Below are 16758 nucleotides of genomic sequence, written 5' to 3' on the forward strand. Positions count from 1 at the left end.
CCTGTTTGCAGGTCCTCGTAAGGGTCTGCAGGCTGCTAAGCCTACAGTGGCAAGATGGGTCAAGGAAGCCATTGCAGCGGCTTATGTGGCCGCGGGGAAGGTGCCGCCTATCCAGCTGAAGGCTCACTCCACGAGAGCTCAGGCGGCCTCGATGGCAGAGGCCGGATCCGTCTCCTTGGAAGAGATATGCAAGGCGGCAACTTGGGCTTCGGCTCATACATTCTCCAAGCATTACCGTTTGACTGTGGCTGCACGGGCGGAGGCCCGCTTTGGAGCTTCAGTGTTGAGGTCAGGGATTTCAATGTCCCGCCCTGGGTGAGTACTGCTTCGGTACATCCCACCAGTCTATGGATTGATCAGCTTGATCATATGGAAGGTAAAATTATGTATAATCATACCTGATAATTTTCTTTCCATTAATCATAGCTGATCAATCCATAGCCCCTCCCAGATATCTGTACTGTTTTTATTCTGGTTGCATTTCAGGTTCAAGTTTAGTCTTCAGTTACTTCAGAAAGACTTCGTGTTCAAGTTTTTTCACTTGGATTCTTCAAGAGTTAAGACGAGTTTGTGTTACAGTGAGCTGCTGCATTCCTCTCCCCTCCGTTTTACGGGGCTGGATTGAGACTTAAAATTCTGCCGGCACTCCCTCCCGCTTCGTGCGGCTGTAGGGCAGCTTTGTACCCCTCCCGCTTCGGCGGTGTTAGGGTCAGTCAGCTCCTCCCGCGGTTGCGGTTGCAGGATAAGCCAGATCCCCCCGCATCGGCGGGTGTGGTGTCCCTCCCCCGCTCCGCGGGGATGAGCTGGACGGATTCCCCTCCCCCACTTGTGTGGGGATGAGCTGGGTTAATTCCCCTCCCCCGTTTCGGCGGTGGTGAGCTGGGCAGAGTGTCCCTTCGTGGGTGTAATTCTCTAAGTGCTGAGTCCTGCGGATGGAGCTTTGATATCGACATACTGAGGAGTTTCCGGCAGCACATGACCACATATAGGGAGGCAAAAGTTTGCTCTCTATCTCCACCTGCTGGTAGATGGACACAACCCACCAGTCTATGGATTGATCAGCTATGATTAATGGAAAGAAAATTATCAGGTATGATTATACATAATTTTACCTTAAACTCCAACATGAATTATAAAACCTTGTTCTGTGTAATAAATTGTTTCAAGTGCTCAGAAACAAAAAATACATATTTAACCCCTAGATATTTTACATTGCATTTACATGGGTAATTTAGATTGAAAGAGGCTCCCAAGGCTAATGTAGCAGATCTTAGTGCCAAAACCTCTTTCCTTCTAGCCTGGGTCTGTTTAGTAACGTCTGGAAAGACTAATACTTTTTTCCCATAAAATGGGGTTTGTAAATGCTTTAGTGCAATTTTTCTAACCAGTTTCAGATCCTGTTGGAAAATGAAGGATACCAAAAGAGTTTGTCTTTCAGTTAAGGAAGATTCTAGTAATTCAGAAACATTTAAATCAGACTGTGCTTGTGGTAGGTCTTGAGTACCATCTTTCAATTTTCTTGCTGGCAGATAATATATTTTATTCAATGGAGGTATATTTTCTTCTGTAAATTTCAAATTTTCCATCAAATATCGTTTAAAAATTTCTAAAGGGGAATAGACTGGAGTTCTTTGAAAGTTCAGAAGACGCAAATTAAGCCTTCTATTGTAATTTTCGAAATACTCCAATCTGCTATGAATCAATGTATTATCTTGTACAAGTTTTGCTGAAATTTCTTTCATTTTTACATTTTCATCAGATAAGTGATTTATTTTTTCTGAGACTTCATTTTTCATTGCTGTAAGGTCTTTAGACAAAGTCTGGACGTTACTCACAAGAGAGTCGATCTTGCTAGTTGAGGCTAGGACCGTCTGAAGTATCTCCCATATAGCCTCGAGTGTTACCGGTGCTTTCTGGGCCTTAGATGGAACAAAGGCATCGGCTGGGGATATCACTATGGGGCCCAGTTGACTCACCGCTTCGCCGTCATCGCGGTTGCGGTGGTTGAGAACGCGTTGGAGGGGACAACGAAATATCCTGTCCCAAGAGCTCAGCCTCTCCTAATGCTGATAGCTCAGCGAGATCTCCAGACGCCGTCGTCGCGATTCCTACGAGAAAGCTGTTGAGCGTCTGCTGGGTTGGTGTAGAAGTTAGAGCTGTCTGGGCCGCAGCTCTAACAAACGCCTTTCTCTTTGTATGCGGCATGTTTCCGAACAGGTAGAACAGTTTTTTAAGGTAATAGAGAAAAGGTTTGGACTGCTGCTAGGACCTCGATGTTACTCGCGGGGTGATGTTGCTGCCGCCATCTTCCTCTGCCCCCCCCATCCCACAGTGATATGTTTGATTTTGATTTTACTTGATATGTTCTTGTGGTTAGGAAACCCTTGAGCCAGCTAAGTATGTTACCAGCAATCCTGAATTTGTCTAGTAATTTTATTAATATATTATGGTTTACCATGTCGAATGCACTAGACATGTCGAATTGGAGGAGGAGGATGTTGTTACCTATTGCTATTTCCTGCTTGAATTTGGCTAGGAGAGTGAGTAATACTGTTTATGTGCTGTGTAACAGGCGAAAACCAGATTGTGATTTGTGTAATATTGAGAATTTGTTTATGTAGTCTGTTAGTTTGGCGACCATGCTTTCCATCAGTTTGACTGACGACAGGATGGATGCTACTGGTCAGTAGTTGGTGATTTCATTTGCTTTTTTCATGGTGTCTTTTGGTATCGGGGTGAGTAGAATATTGCCCTTTTCCTTCGGGAAGAGACCTTGCTGAAGCTTGTAGTTTAGGTGGGATGTGAGATCTGCTATGAATCGGTCAGGGGTGGATTTCAGTAGGTAGTTGGGGCAAGTATCTAGTTTGCAGTGAGTGTCGGTGAACCTCTTGAGCACCCGTGCTACTGTATTGATGGTAAGGAGTGCGAAGTTTAGCCAAGTGCGGTCAGCCGGGTGTTCTCCAATAGTTGGGTCCAGCTCATTTAGGAAGTTTTCGACGTCTGTGTTCTCTTGGGGTAGCGTGTTGCATAGGTTAACAATTTTTTCATTGAAATACTTAGCCAGTTTGTCTGCAGATGGGATGTCCGTGTTCGATGCAGTGACCAGGTTGGTATCTAGGAGTTTGTTCACGAGTTGGTATAATTTCTTCGTGTCTTTGTAATCTGTTCCTATTTTAGTTTTATAATATGATCTTTTGTTCTGCTTTTTGCATATTTGTATTTTCTTTATGCTTGTTTCCATGTGTTGAGTGAGTGTTCATCTTTTATTTTTTTCCATGCACGTTTGAGTTTCCTGGATTGTGTTTTTAGCTTTTTCAGTTCATCGTTGAACCATGGTAACGAGCTATGTTTGCGTGAGGTTTTTGTTCGTAAGGGTGCTATTTCATCTAGTATGCATTTACATCTTTTATCCCATTCCAAGAGGTGGTCTATGGATTCTGTTTGTGCTGTCAAGTCATTGTTGTATACCAATTGCCAGAATGTTTTTGTGTCTACATGACCTCTTGTTGTGTATGAGGTGTGTTCTTGGATTTGGTGTAATCCCTTCATCCGCCAGTGTAGGGATAAGTTTAGTTTGTAATGATCAGACCAGGGTGTTTCTGTCCATTTAGCATCTGTTATTGTTAAATTCTGGTCTGTTGAAAGTTTGTGTGAGATGAGGTCAATTGTGTGCCCTTTGACGTGGGTTGCTTGCATTTGTTGCCATTTGAGATCACATAGGTGGAGGAATTCCTTTCATTCTCATGCATTGATTAAGGTCTTCTAAGTGAAGGTTGATGTCTTCTAGTACTAGTACATTGGAGTTGGATACACATGTGTTTGAAATGAAGTCCATGAAGTTAGTCTGTCCTTCATTACAGTTACCTGGAGGTCTGTAGAACAGGACACAATTTAAGTAATTGCTTAGGGTTTTGTTGTGGATTCTGATAGAAGCGATTTCAAGTTGGGGTGTCATGGACTCGGCAGTGGTTTCGATGGTAAAATGAGATCGGTATATTAGTGCTGTACCCCCGCCTCTTTTTTTCCTTTCTGGTCCAGTGTGTGATTTTGTATCCTGAGTGCATGGAGGATTATGGAGTCTTTTTGGTCGTGGATCCAGGTTTCACTAATGAAGAGTAGATCAAGGTCTTCTGCCATGATCCAGTCTGTTGTAATTGATGTTTTGTTTACTGCGGATCTGGTATTGATGTAGTCCACTTGGATTGTTTGGTATGGGTCTTCTGCATTTGGTGTTGTGTGGACTTTTATTAGTTGTCGTTTCTTAGTTGCGGTGAATTTGTTTGGGCCCCTCTTTGCATTCTGAGTTGAATGTTTACATGTTGGTGGTTGTCCTTTGTTTATGTTGTTTGATGAGGTGTGTTGTGTCTGATCGATCTTTGATGATTGTACAGTATGCGTATGATGTTAACTGTCTGCTAGAGGGGCGTTTAGTGTAAAGTGGATCAGTGATAAGGAGTGGATTATTAGAAGTAGTTTGAGGGTGTTCATTTTGATTTATTTTCACTGGATTAGTTATGGGGCTTGCCTTTCTAGCTATTGAGGTCAGTGCTTGGTTAGGTTTCAAAGATGGGTTTGTGAGCAATCAGGCAGGCTGGCAGCTACAGACGGGAGCTTTCATGACATTTACAACTGCACATATCCCCACGGACTCATTGCATCAGTTTTACAACAATAATTAGTTGATAGTAATTTGTTAATGAGCGGGGGGGGGGGGGGATAAGGGACATACAGGGTTAATGTTCACTTTTAATCTGTCTCTTAGCAACTTTGTTTCCCTCCCTGCTTGTCCAGAGAATTTTCCGAGCTCTTGTTCCTGGCTTTTGCTGGAGGTGGAGGAGAGGGGAAGGACTTCAGAGCTCCTTCAGGTAATTAGCAGTGGGGTGTCACATATGCAACCCAGAGGAACTTGGGTTGGAAGATGCCAGCTTTAGAGCACCTTCACGGAATTAGCATGGAGGTGTCATATATGCATCACAAAGAATTCAGGTTGGGCGTTTCCTTCTCACTCTGATCCTGTTTCCAGGTTTCTGATCAGTTTTGCAACATTCACTTTAATTTCAATTCAGTTTCAGTTCAGAGGTTTAGTTCTTGGTCAGGGACGGTGCTTGAATGGCAATAGGAAGGCACTTAACTCAAATGCTCTTTGGTGTGTGATCGGCAGGGGATGTTGGCCCTTATGTACAGTTTTAAACCTCCACATACTCTTCTGCTATTTCCCAGCCCGCTTCCCAGTAAATGTTCCGAACAGTCCCAAGCATTGCTTTTCCTACCTAGAATCTCACCTGTGTGCAGATCTCAATTATCTTCCAGATCTACATTAACAGAGCTAATTGAATCACTTTCCCACTGGTTTTATCAATACATACAGGTCTGCCTCTTCACAACTTAGCGTCCTATTTTGGTCAAATGCAGTGCAGAATTCTTTCAGCAGGCATGCTTGTCTAGCCAGAATACCCTCCTATCCCTTTGCAGTCATTCAGCTCTGCTTTTTTGTTTGCTGTGAAGTACCACTCTGGACACCGGCAGACACCCGTAGCCCCCACCGCGTCCCTCATTGAACAAACACCCACTCTTTACTCACGATCAACTGTTCAGAGGTGTGCCCGAGGGACTCCGGCTGCTCCCGGTGTAGACTCTGGCTGCTCCCACCACGGCCATCGTGAGTGGTGTGGTGGCTGGCTGCATGCTGCCCAGGTCGCCGCATCGGGGTTGCTCCTCTTGTCTGCCCTCCTGGCTCTACAGCCTCGTGCGTGGTGCTTCTCTCTCTCTCCACTATTCCCTGCGGCCACGGTTGGACGACTGGCCGGTCGGTGCTCCCCGTGTTGACCGTGTGTAGGGGTGCTGCCGGCGATGCGGGGGGTGTGGGTGGGCGCCGATGTCCATTCCAGTGCAGTGCTGTAGTCCTCGGCTGGGAGGAAGCCGTGGTCGGCTCTCGGCTCCGACCTGTCCGGGTGGGATGTTCGTGGGGTGCTCGTGGGGTGTCCTGGACTCAGGGCTTCCTCCCTCCAGAGCTCAAGTGTGACCTTCTATCCGGGGTGCTGCGTTTAGTTTTTGAAAGGGTAACTATAATAAAATGAGGAAAATGGTTAAAAAGAAGCTAAATGGATCAGCTGCAAAGGTTAGGACATTAAATCAGGCTTATATGCTTTTCAAAAATATCATCCTAGAAGCACAGACCAGATGCATTCCACGTATTTACAAAGGTGGAAAGAAGAAAAAATGACAGCATTGTTCAAAGGTGAAGAAAAAGAGGCCATTTCAGCGAAAAGAATGTCCTTCAAAGAATGGAAAAAAAACCCACATGAAGAAAATAAAAAGCAACATAAGCACTGGGAAGTCAGATGCGAAGCATTGATAAAGGAGGCTAAAAGAGAATATGAAGAGAAACTTAACGCAGAGGCTAAAACTCACAGTAACAACTTTTTTAAGTACATCAGAAGCAGAAAGCCTGCGATGGAATCCATGAAACTGTTAGAGCACGAAGAAGCAAAAGGGGCACTCAGGAAGGACAAGGTCATAGTGGAGAAACGGAATGAATTCTTTGCTTTGGTCTTTATAGAAGAAGATGTAAGAGATCTGCCTGTACTGGAAATAGTTTTCAAGGGTGATAATGCGGAGGAACTGAAAGAAATCTCGATGAACCTGAAATACATACTGCTCACAGTAACAACTTTTTCAAGTACATCAGAAGCAGAAAGCCTGCAAGGGAATCCGTGGGACTGTTAGACCACGAAGGAGCAAAAGGGACACTCAGGGGAGGACAAGACCATAGTGAAGAAACGGAATGAATACTTTGCTTTGGTCTTTACAGAAGAAGATGTAAGAGATCTTCTTGTACTGGAAATGGTATTCAAGAATGATGATGCAGAGGAACTAAAAGAAATCTCGGTGAACTCGAAAGATGTACTGAGCCAAATTGACAATTTAGTAAAGCAACTGGACTGGATGGCATACATCCAAGGTACTCAAAGAACTAAAGCATGAAATTGCTGATCTGCTGTTAATAATATGTAACCTGTCATTAAAATTGTCCGTAATACCTGAAGAGTGGAGGGTGGCCAATGTAACACCGATATTGTAAATAGGATTCCAGGTGTGATCCGGGAAATTACAGACGTCAGTGCTGGGTAACATAGTGGAAACAATTATAAAGAATAAAATTACGGAACACATAAACGTGGTTTAATGGGACAGAGTCAGCTTGGTTTTAGCCAGTGGAAGTCTTGCCTCACCATTTTCCTTCATTTCTTTGAAAGTGTGAATAAACACGTGGATAAAGGTGAGCTGGTTTAGTTTTGCCATAGTGAGACAGACCAAAGGTCCATCAAACCCAGTATCTTGTTTCCAACAGTGGCCTATCCAGGTCACAAGTACCTGGCAAGATCCCAAAACAATATAATAAATTTTTATGCTGCTGTTGTGAAGCGTTGCGTACAACTGGGAGCGCTATAGAAATGATTTGTAGTTATCACTTAACACACTGCAGAGGGTTTCAACATATCATCTCAAGGGCATGGAGTAGTTTTCTCATTCACACATCTCGTTTTTCAAGGTCTTTAAGAGGCCAGTTTACAAATACCAAGGCTATACGATTGTGCAGTAAGTGCCAGTTGATTAATAGCCTGTATCTTGTTCCGTGATGTATCTGTTTTGGTCTGTTTGTAATGTTCTTTACTGATTTTTTTTTTTTCTTTTAGCAATTTCTGCTTGATAGTTGCAATTTCCTCCACTCCTAGTTATTTATTTATTGATTGATTGATTTTCAAATTTAATAACAAGCATAACTTGTTAGTGAAATACAGCCAAAAGTTTAAAAAAAATACACAATCATTGTCAAATTAACTAATTTACCAAGAAACAATTTTGACTTCCTCGGACCACAAAATTTAGGAAAGGGGGACAAATGAATAGAGAAATTTAAATGTGGAAATTACAATTAAATTTAACAGAAAATTCGTTACATACTCCCAATAATATATATATAGATGTTATTTAAATTGCTTCAAATCTAAAAATGATTTTAACTGGTCTGGTGAATAAAAAAACATATTTGGTCATACCCATCTTGACTATACATTTACACGGATATGCAAGAAAAAAAGAGCCTCCTATCTCTAGTGTCCTTTTTCTCATTGCCAAAAAAAGCTTCCCTTTTTGCTGGGTTTGTTTCGTGACGTCTGGATAAATCCATATCTTTTCTCCTCCAAGGAGGGTATTATTATTCTTAAAGTAGTGTCTCATAATGGCATTTAAGTCCTGCTCAAATACCAAAGATACTTTGAGGGTTGATCTTTCAGCACAGTTATCCAAAGTTTGTTCTAATAGAGCTGAGATATTTTCCAAATCCACATTTGTTTGTATTGGATCAGTTTTTTTCCCCTCTCTCCCTAGTGAATTCGCAATATAATATATTTTATTTACAGGGGGAATGGCTTCAAGAGGAAATTTTAAATTTTAATTTAAGTATCTTTTGACCAATTCAAGCGGAGAGTTCCCTGGGAGTTTTGGAAAGTTCAAAAAACGCAGATTTTGCCTTCTATTATAATTTTCAATTTGCTCAGTCTTACAACGGACATCATTACTATCTTTTACTACAACATTTTTAAATGCTTGAAGAGAGTCTACTTCTTTCTGAATTTTCATAACTTTAGTTGAAGTTTCTTGTTTTACCAGCTCTATCGTTTGTTTCAATTCCTCAAACTTCTCATTTAAAACATGGACTTCTCCAGAAGTTTTTAGTAGAGTTTCATTCATTTTATTCAACATTGTCCAGATCAAGTTTAGATTTACCTCCGGAATTTTTCCTGAGAAAGACCTCTCAGGGCACAGCGTCGGTTGTAGCAGCTCAAGTCCCTCTCTCGGCGCCTCTCCAACCACACTTCCGGTGGTGTACTGGGTCGTCCCTGGGGCTGCTAACGCTGCTGGACACGGAGGAAGCAACTGCAATGGAGGGGAAAGGGAGGCATCTTCAACCCGTGGAGATTCCGCTTCTCCGGTTTGCTCCACAGCGGGGCTGCTTTCCCTTAGCAGTTGGGAGGTAGGTGTAATAAAGCGATCCAAGCTTAGTTGAGTCTGTATTGAGGTAGCAGAGGGCGAGGGGACCCTTTTCACGACCCCTTTTCTTTTAGTATATGGCATTTTTTAAAGGAAAAACACGTAATACTCAAGTAAGCAGGAGCGTTGTTCACACCGTCTCTATGTGGCGGCCATCTTGTCCCCCCATTCCTAGTTATACACCTTGTTCAAGTTACTTCATCTCAGTCATCGGTCAGAGTGGTGTTTTCAGTTCACTATGGTAATGCTTGCATTCTGAGAAGAGTAGTTTGTTGCATATCTCGTCAATTCAGCAGTTTCATTTAAATTAGTAGTGGCCCCATTTGAATGCAGTAGTCTTTACTTTGAAATAAAGATTGTTGTTGAATGATGTATCTGGATTTTGAAAACAATTAAACTGCTTTTTGTGTAAGTATGTGGTCGTTAAACAGAAGTGCTGGATTGTATCTTATCAGGTTTGAGATTTTAACTCAAGGAATATGTGTATGTGATATGTGAGGGTTTTGAGATCGTGTGTGAACTTGTTTCTCGCCTTGAACAGTGGATGTGAGTGATATTTTTAAAATTAAATAAAACAAAAATAGGGTGCAAAATACTTATGGGGTGGCGCTACCAAGCAGTTAGAACAGCCAACTGAGCCAGAGTTAAAATCCTGCTTCTCTCAGTGATGCTTCATGTGATCTTAGACAAGTAGTTCCACCCTCCATTGCCTCGGTTATAACTTAGATCATAATTTCACTTGGAAAGGGAACTATCTTGTATACCTAATTGTAACTCTCCTTGCACTCAGATATGGAACAGGTATGTAATTAAATTTCAAATCTAAATCCACCAAGATTAGAAAATCGAACCTGATACTAAATTTCTTCTATAGCACATTAATTATAGCATTTAAAAATAAAAGCTCTTTACACAAACTGTCATATTTTTGTGGAGTATAATTGGACTGTTTATGTTTCAATCATACTGTTGTCTTTAATACAGAATCAGCTTGGTGCTGAGAGACAGTGAAGTCAACCTTAAACGCATACCACACAAACTTCATATCGAGCCAGTTTGTATGTTTTGTTCTGCTGTATATTGAATTGAGGATATCATACTATTTATGAATAAGATGAAAAGCCAATATTTTAGCCACTGGGATTGATGTCCACACCTGTGTTCTAGTGGAAGATTAATGGTCCTACTTTTCTTTTATAATGAAAGTGGTTCATTCCAGTACCTTAAAATTTGTGATATAGTACAGTTTCAATTATCTGACTTAACGGGCCTGACCTGCTGTCAGATAAGTGAAAAGTCGGATAATACGGAAAACAATGGCAACCCCTTAAAAAATGCACAGAAACCACACTTCATGCATGAAGAAAAAGCATCGGGTATCTCTGTTTAAAATGTTTATTAACACTAATCAACAACAAAAAAAATAAATGAAAAATAATTGTATAGGGCATGATTGTGCTGCTTGTACCGCATGCAATTTGACCACAAATATACAAAATACTGTATTTCACAATACAGTACAGTACTATTCAGAACAATTGTACAGAGGAACTGTGAACAAAAATACAGAACTGAGCAGGGGAACCATATTTATTTACTGCATGTTCAGCCTCAATAGAGTTGTCTTCTACTGCAGGCAGTGTAATCAGATATACAGAACTGAGCAGAGCTCTGTGCTTTGTCTTCTCCAGTCAATAACAGTATGAAGCAGTCATCAAGACAGCAGAACTGAAACTGTAAACTCTCCAGCTCCAAGTTCACAAGCAAAACAGATCTAAGAATAAGTAAGAATAAAGAAAGTGCTGTAAATGTAAATGAACAAACAGGAGTAGGTGTATGTGCAGTACTGCCTAAAACTCATTGTACACAAGAATCTTACATTGTTTCGTTTCTGCAAAAGCGCTGTCTCGGATGAAAAATGGTTCCCTGGCAGGAAAAGCAAGATCTCAGCTCAAAACATCTTTAATGTTCACTTTCTTTAGCGTTTCCTTTACCGGTATCAGGTAAGTTCCCACCCGACAATTCCCACCAAGGACTCCCCCCCCCCCCCCCCCCCCCCCCTCGGTGATTTCTCGCCCTCCCTATCCTTTTTTTTTTTTTAACTGATGTAGCTTGTATGTATCTATTTACTTATTTATGACATTTAGATCCCAAATTAAACATGAATTACATTGAAACATAGTTTGGAGGTGTGTAGGGGGCAATGTTTAGAAGGGGAAAGGGATGTGTAAAAGATAATTTGGGAGGGGATGAGGTTGTACTGCCCCCCCCCCCCCCCAATGATCTGGAAGAGGAAAGGGAGGGGAGATTACTTGTCCTAGTATGTTTTGTATTTTTTTGGGTTATGGGTGGGAATTGTCCTCCCTGGTGTGGTGGGAATTGTCCTGATTGGATTTGGTGGGTGGGAACTGACCTAGAACCCCTTTACCATCATCCAGTGCACAAACAAGCATTATTAAAAGCAGCATCTAAAATCAAAAATGGTTCCCTTGCTGCAAAAGCAGGATCACAGGTCCAAAAATTGATTCCCTTGCATAGAAGCATGGTCTCAAATCAAAAACATTTTCCTCACTGAGAAAACGGGGTCCCAGGTCCAGACATTACTCCATAGAAGCATGGTCTCAAATCAAAAATGGTTCCCTCACTGCGGTCCAAAAATTACTGCACATAAAATACAGTATTCGAAAACTGGAAAAGGAGCCGCACACTTAATAGCGATGAGAGGTTCATGAAGGAGGAGTATCGGCTACAAAGTGTAGATCCCTTGCAGAGAAGCATGGTTTCAGATCAAACATGACTTCCTTGCAGCTTGTGAATCCAGAAAACAAAGAGAAGCCGCACACTTTTTAACAGTAGTGCAGTGACATCACTGGGGGTCTGTCAGATTAGCGAAGGTCAGATAATTGAGATTGTACTGTAATTATAGAACTATTTTAGAAGTAAGCTGTGAAGAAATGGTGTGTTTTAAGCCTGTAGAATTGCCTTTATTGATTCTTGAAATGCATTTCTTGGCCAGCAGGTGGTGCATATTATGTTTTAAGCTGTTACAAAGAACTGACCTTTCCCTTCTTAGTTAACACAGATAAAGAAAATGCCTGTAGTGATGTAACCAGCTTTTTTTGAATGTTGTTGTTCTTGGGCTCTAATTGGCCTGGAGTTTGAAATTACCCAGCAGTTGCTGGCTGTTGCTTTAGTCTTAGCCAAGGAGAAGAGAGATGCAGACCTCTTTGCTGAGGCTCAGTGAACAGATATATCTTGATCTTCCCAGGTACTTTTCAGAAAATAAATAAATGTTTAGTTAGTGTTATAATTGATCCATATTTCAGTTACCTGTTCTGTTCTACTGTTCAATATTTTTAATGAGAATAAACACATTTGTTCGGCCTGGTTGTCTGGACTGATAAAGAATCCTGGTAGTATGTGTGTTAGGTCTATGAGCACTTTCTGAGAACTGTGGGAACACTGGGAGTGTGGCTGCTGTAACCTAGAAGTCACTGGGGATAGTTTGACAGCAGGAGACTTGCTCAGAGGTGGTTGTAACCCAGTCGGTGGGAGGAGAGTGCTAGTGTAGAGCACAAGCGGCAGGTGCAGGCGGACCTGAGCTGTGCTGGGGATAGACCCTGTAAGTGACTGTTGGGTAACCCCAGGAGGGTGACTAGGCGTTTCGTGACAGCCTTAATGTTTTTCTAATTTTGTTGCAAGCTTGTCAAGTCTTCATGATTATACAACACTAGTAAAAAAGGCCCGTTTCTGACACACATGATACGGGCGCTAGCAAGGTTTTCCTCGGAGTGTGTATGTTTGAGAGAGAGTGTGTATGTGAGAGAAAGTGTGTGTGAGAAATGGAGTGTGTGTGTCAGAGAGAGACAGAGACTGTGTGTGTGACAGAGAGTGTGTCAGTGAGAGTATATGTGAGAGACAGAGAGTGAGTGTGTGCCCCCTCGCCCTGTATCCCGTTCCCCCCCCCCCCCTTTATGGTCTCAGGACTCCCTTCTACCCCCACCTCTCTGGTCTCAGGACCCCCCTCTCTTGTCTCAGGACCCCTTCCCCCCATCTCTCGTCCATGGACCCCCTCCCCCCTATCATCCCTGGTCCCCTTCCCCCCCTTCCCCCCCTTCCTCTGGTCCCATGCACCCACTGTCAGTCTCTGTGGCCTCGGACTGCAAACAGGACGTGTGCTGCAGCCCGTGCTTCCCTTCACTGTTGCGCTGAAGCTGCTGCTCTGTACGTGCAGCGCCTGAGCTGTAATATTTCCCAGTTGACTCCTAACTGGTTGGATTTAGATCTCTGAACAGATCTTCGGGAGCTTTCCCAGGTCTGCCTTAGCCCTGCTGGAGTTTCCTACTGAAACCTCTTTGCAGGGGACAAATATGTAAGAGAGGCGTTTGCTTGCCTCATTCTTCTCCCCCGGGATGGCAGCGATCAAAGCCCTGCAGCAGAGGAACCTGTCAGATGCTCCGGACTGCAAAGACTGGGAGAAAAGGAAGTTTCACTTTTGTTTTTCCTGCTCCTATCTGAAGGGGGATGTGTTCTGCAGCCTCTCCCCTTCATTAGTGCTGGCTGTTAAAAACAGAGTGAAGGCTCCTTTGCTTTTGTTTCAGCTGTTGGGAAATGAGGGCAGGACCAGAGGAACAGCTGAACCTAAAGGCATCTTGAAGCACCGTCTGTCCGTGCTCCCCTTCACTCTTGCTAAACTCAAAGCTGCTCCCATCTCCTGACCTGAGGCAAGCAGGCTGCGATGGATTTTAAGGGGGGGGGGGGGGGTGCGCGCGTGTGTGTGTGTGTGGGGGGGTGTTAATCCGTTGTTACCGGCAGTGTTGATGCCCCTTTCCTTTCTTTTCTGAAGAACTTTTTGTGCCTTTTGGCGTTTTTTTTTTTTTTTAACTGTGTTGGAGTTTGCTGGCCCTAGTTTGCTTTGATTGGGCACTGTGCTGCTGATGCTCCCTGAAGTGGGAGACGTCATCGTGTCAGGAAATGGATACAGAAGCACGAATGCTTCAATGTTTTTGTCCACGCTGCCAGCTTCAGAACGTTGGAGGTGCTTTTTATTATATAGGATATTTATCTAAAAATATATAGACACAGAAGCAAATAAATTCCACTTGCCATGATATTTAGAAATTAGTTATGGCAGCTGTTAAAATCTTCCCCCTGTTCCCTCCCTCCCCCAAGCTATGAAAAGGAATGCAAAACAAACCAACACATACCATATAGATTGGGGCACTTGTTGTTGAAACTGGAAAATGTTGATCAGCATCAAGAGGATAGCATGTGGAGCATCACTGTCGCACTGACTTGGAGAAAGGAGAAAATAAGTATAGGATTGTGGGGCGGGGAAATGGTGAGCAAATATATGGGGTATAAAGAGGTGTGATATTGGGGTCAGGTTGTCTACATTTTTAAATAATGTAATGTGGTTGCCATGATAGTCCATTTTGAAAGTTATTAAATGCAAGGAAAAAAGAAAAGTAAGGTGATACCTTTTTTTGACTAACCATACATTTTAACTAGTTTATGGAGGCTAAAACCTTTTGGTCACACCAGTAAAGGCTGAATTCTATAAACCGCTCAAAACTGGGTACCAGAAAAGATTGGTGCTAAGTGCAATTCTAGAAAGGACGTGTGCCCATAATAGAATCATGCTTATAGGCAATTCCCACACCTTAATTTTGGGCATCAGACTTATATCTGCCAAATCCTGGTATACATGCTGGTGCTGAGGTTGGGCGCAGAGACCCTGTATTCTGTAACAATGCACACAACCTTTTGGAATGCCCCTGATATGCCCATGCCCTTCCCATTGCCGTGCCCACTTTTTGAGTTGTACACTATGGGGTTTGGGCACCAAACATTATAGAATAGTGCACATCCAGATGCCTGCACAAATCCTAATTGGTACCAATTAATGTAAATTATTGGTTAGCAGCCAATTATTGCTTGTTAATGGCTTACATAGTAGATAACGGCAGAAAAAGACCTGCACGGTCCATCCAGTCTGCCCAACAAGATAAACTCATATGTGCTACTTTTTGTGTATACCTTACCTTGATTTGTACCTGTCCTTTTCAGGGCACAGACTGTATAAATCTGCCCAGCACTATCCCCACCCCCCAACCACCAGCCCCGCCTCCCACATCTTGGGATTGCATCCAAATCTGGGTGCCATATATAGAATCCGGGGATAAATATATTGTTAGTCCAATAAAAAAAAATTCACCTTTATATTCTGTTTGTTTTTTTTTCTAATCAATTTTTAGAGGTACCATGTAAATCTGGACCAGAATTGTCCAGGTATATGCAGAATTGCTTTTTTTCTTATATAGTATATTATTATATAATTAGGTAGCTATCTCAACAATTATTTTTATTCTTTAAAAGGACATTGCGATTTATTTATGGGTGTTTACAGAAGTCTGTTCAACAAAAGTGGCCTAGCAACACCACCATGAAAACCAGGGCTGTGAGGTGAGTTGATTGCAGTTCTACACTTTTATAGCATGTAGTTACACTATAATTATGTTGGTAAATTTGCTATCATACTAAAACCATGAGCCTAGAGTTATACATTAACTGTTTAGTAATTGCTATTAACGTTTTCTGACACTTGCTACAATTAACTACCTTTTGGGGAGTGTCATAAACAAGTGCAACCACTAGAGAGACTACCAGATTATGGGCATTACAGCTTTTTGCCCACATATGTACCAGTATCATAGCACCTTTCCTGTAGTATTAGGACTGACTTCTGTGAAGAAGGGCAATGTTTCTGCAGTAGTGATGATTTTAACATTTGAATTTTGTTGTAATATATCTCACTAGGAAGGCAGAGAACCCTATCACTAGAGTTCTCGGACCTGTATTTTAGCATGTTGGATCTGTGAGAGAGTGAATAGTGGTTTCAGCAACCAGGAATATTTGCAAATCAAAGGATGAGAATTCTGAAGGCTATAAGGCCTCTGAAAAACTGGAACAGCACGGTTGAGTGAGACAATGTTGAATCTGATTGTGGAAGCTTTACTATTACAATACCAACCTTAAAAAAAAAAAAAACCCTGAGAAAATCTTACAAAGCCACATTTTCTGTGGATTAACAGGACTGAGTCAAGTGGCATTTTGATGGTGCCAGGATGGAACAGCTCTCACGAAGTTCTGGGAACATATGGGCCTTCCTACGTACAATATTCCTCAGTGTTCTCTTTTCCACTCTGCCAAATGGATGTGAAAATAAAGCTTTCCTGTAATGGAAAAAAACATTTTCACTTCTGCTTGTCTGTTGTCTCTTATCTCCTAAAGTTGTTTGCTGTGAATTTTTCTTCAGAAATGTCCCAGATCAGTGTAGAAAGAAATCTAGAAATTCAGTACTGACTAGAGGTGCCTGATTTTATCTGGGCTCTGAACATAATCAGGCTGACTGTAAGCATTGTGGCAGGATGGTCTCCCTGTGCTCAAAAAGAAGACTTTAACTTCCTTGCAAATGCTATGAAGAAAAGACTTCTTGCCCAGCAGAAGGAAGAGAGAACATTGTATGTGCAGAGATTGGTTGTGGGTGCATTCTAGCAGATCTGCTCTCTGAATGTTGCTTCTACCTCCCTACATAGCTGCTTTGAGTCCAGCTGCAAAGGAACAATACCAGGGCTCTTCTAAATGGATGTGAACCTCCTCAGAGGCGTCCAGGCCTACAGTGCCATCTTCAGCACACTCAAT

General features: G+C 42.3%; 1 protein-coding gene across 1 annotated transcript in view; it reads left to right on the forward strand.

Annotated features, from left to right (window-relative positions):
- Positions 1-16758, forward strand: part of RASA1 (RAS p21 protein activator 1) — a 385986-nt gene that overhangs the window by 285088 nt on the left and 84140 nt on the right. Inside the window, exon 20 of the mRNA XM_030193361.1 lies at positions 15433-15519. Within this exon, the coding sequence (XP_030049221.1) occupies positions 15433-15519 (87 nt within the window). The remainder of the gene's footprint in view (positions 1-15432; positions 15520-16758) is intronic.

Source organism: Microcaecilia unicolor, chromosome 2 (genome assembly GCF_901765095.1).
Source record: "Microcaecilia unicolor chromosome 2, aMicUni1.1, whole genome shotgun sequence".
Classification (NCBI taxonomy): domain Eukaryota; kingdom Metazoa; phylum Chordata; class Amphibia; order Gymnophiona; family Siphonopidae; genus Microcaecilia; species Microcaecilia unicolor.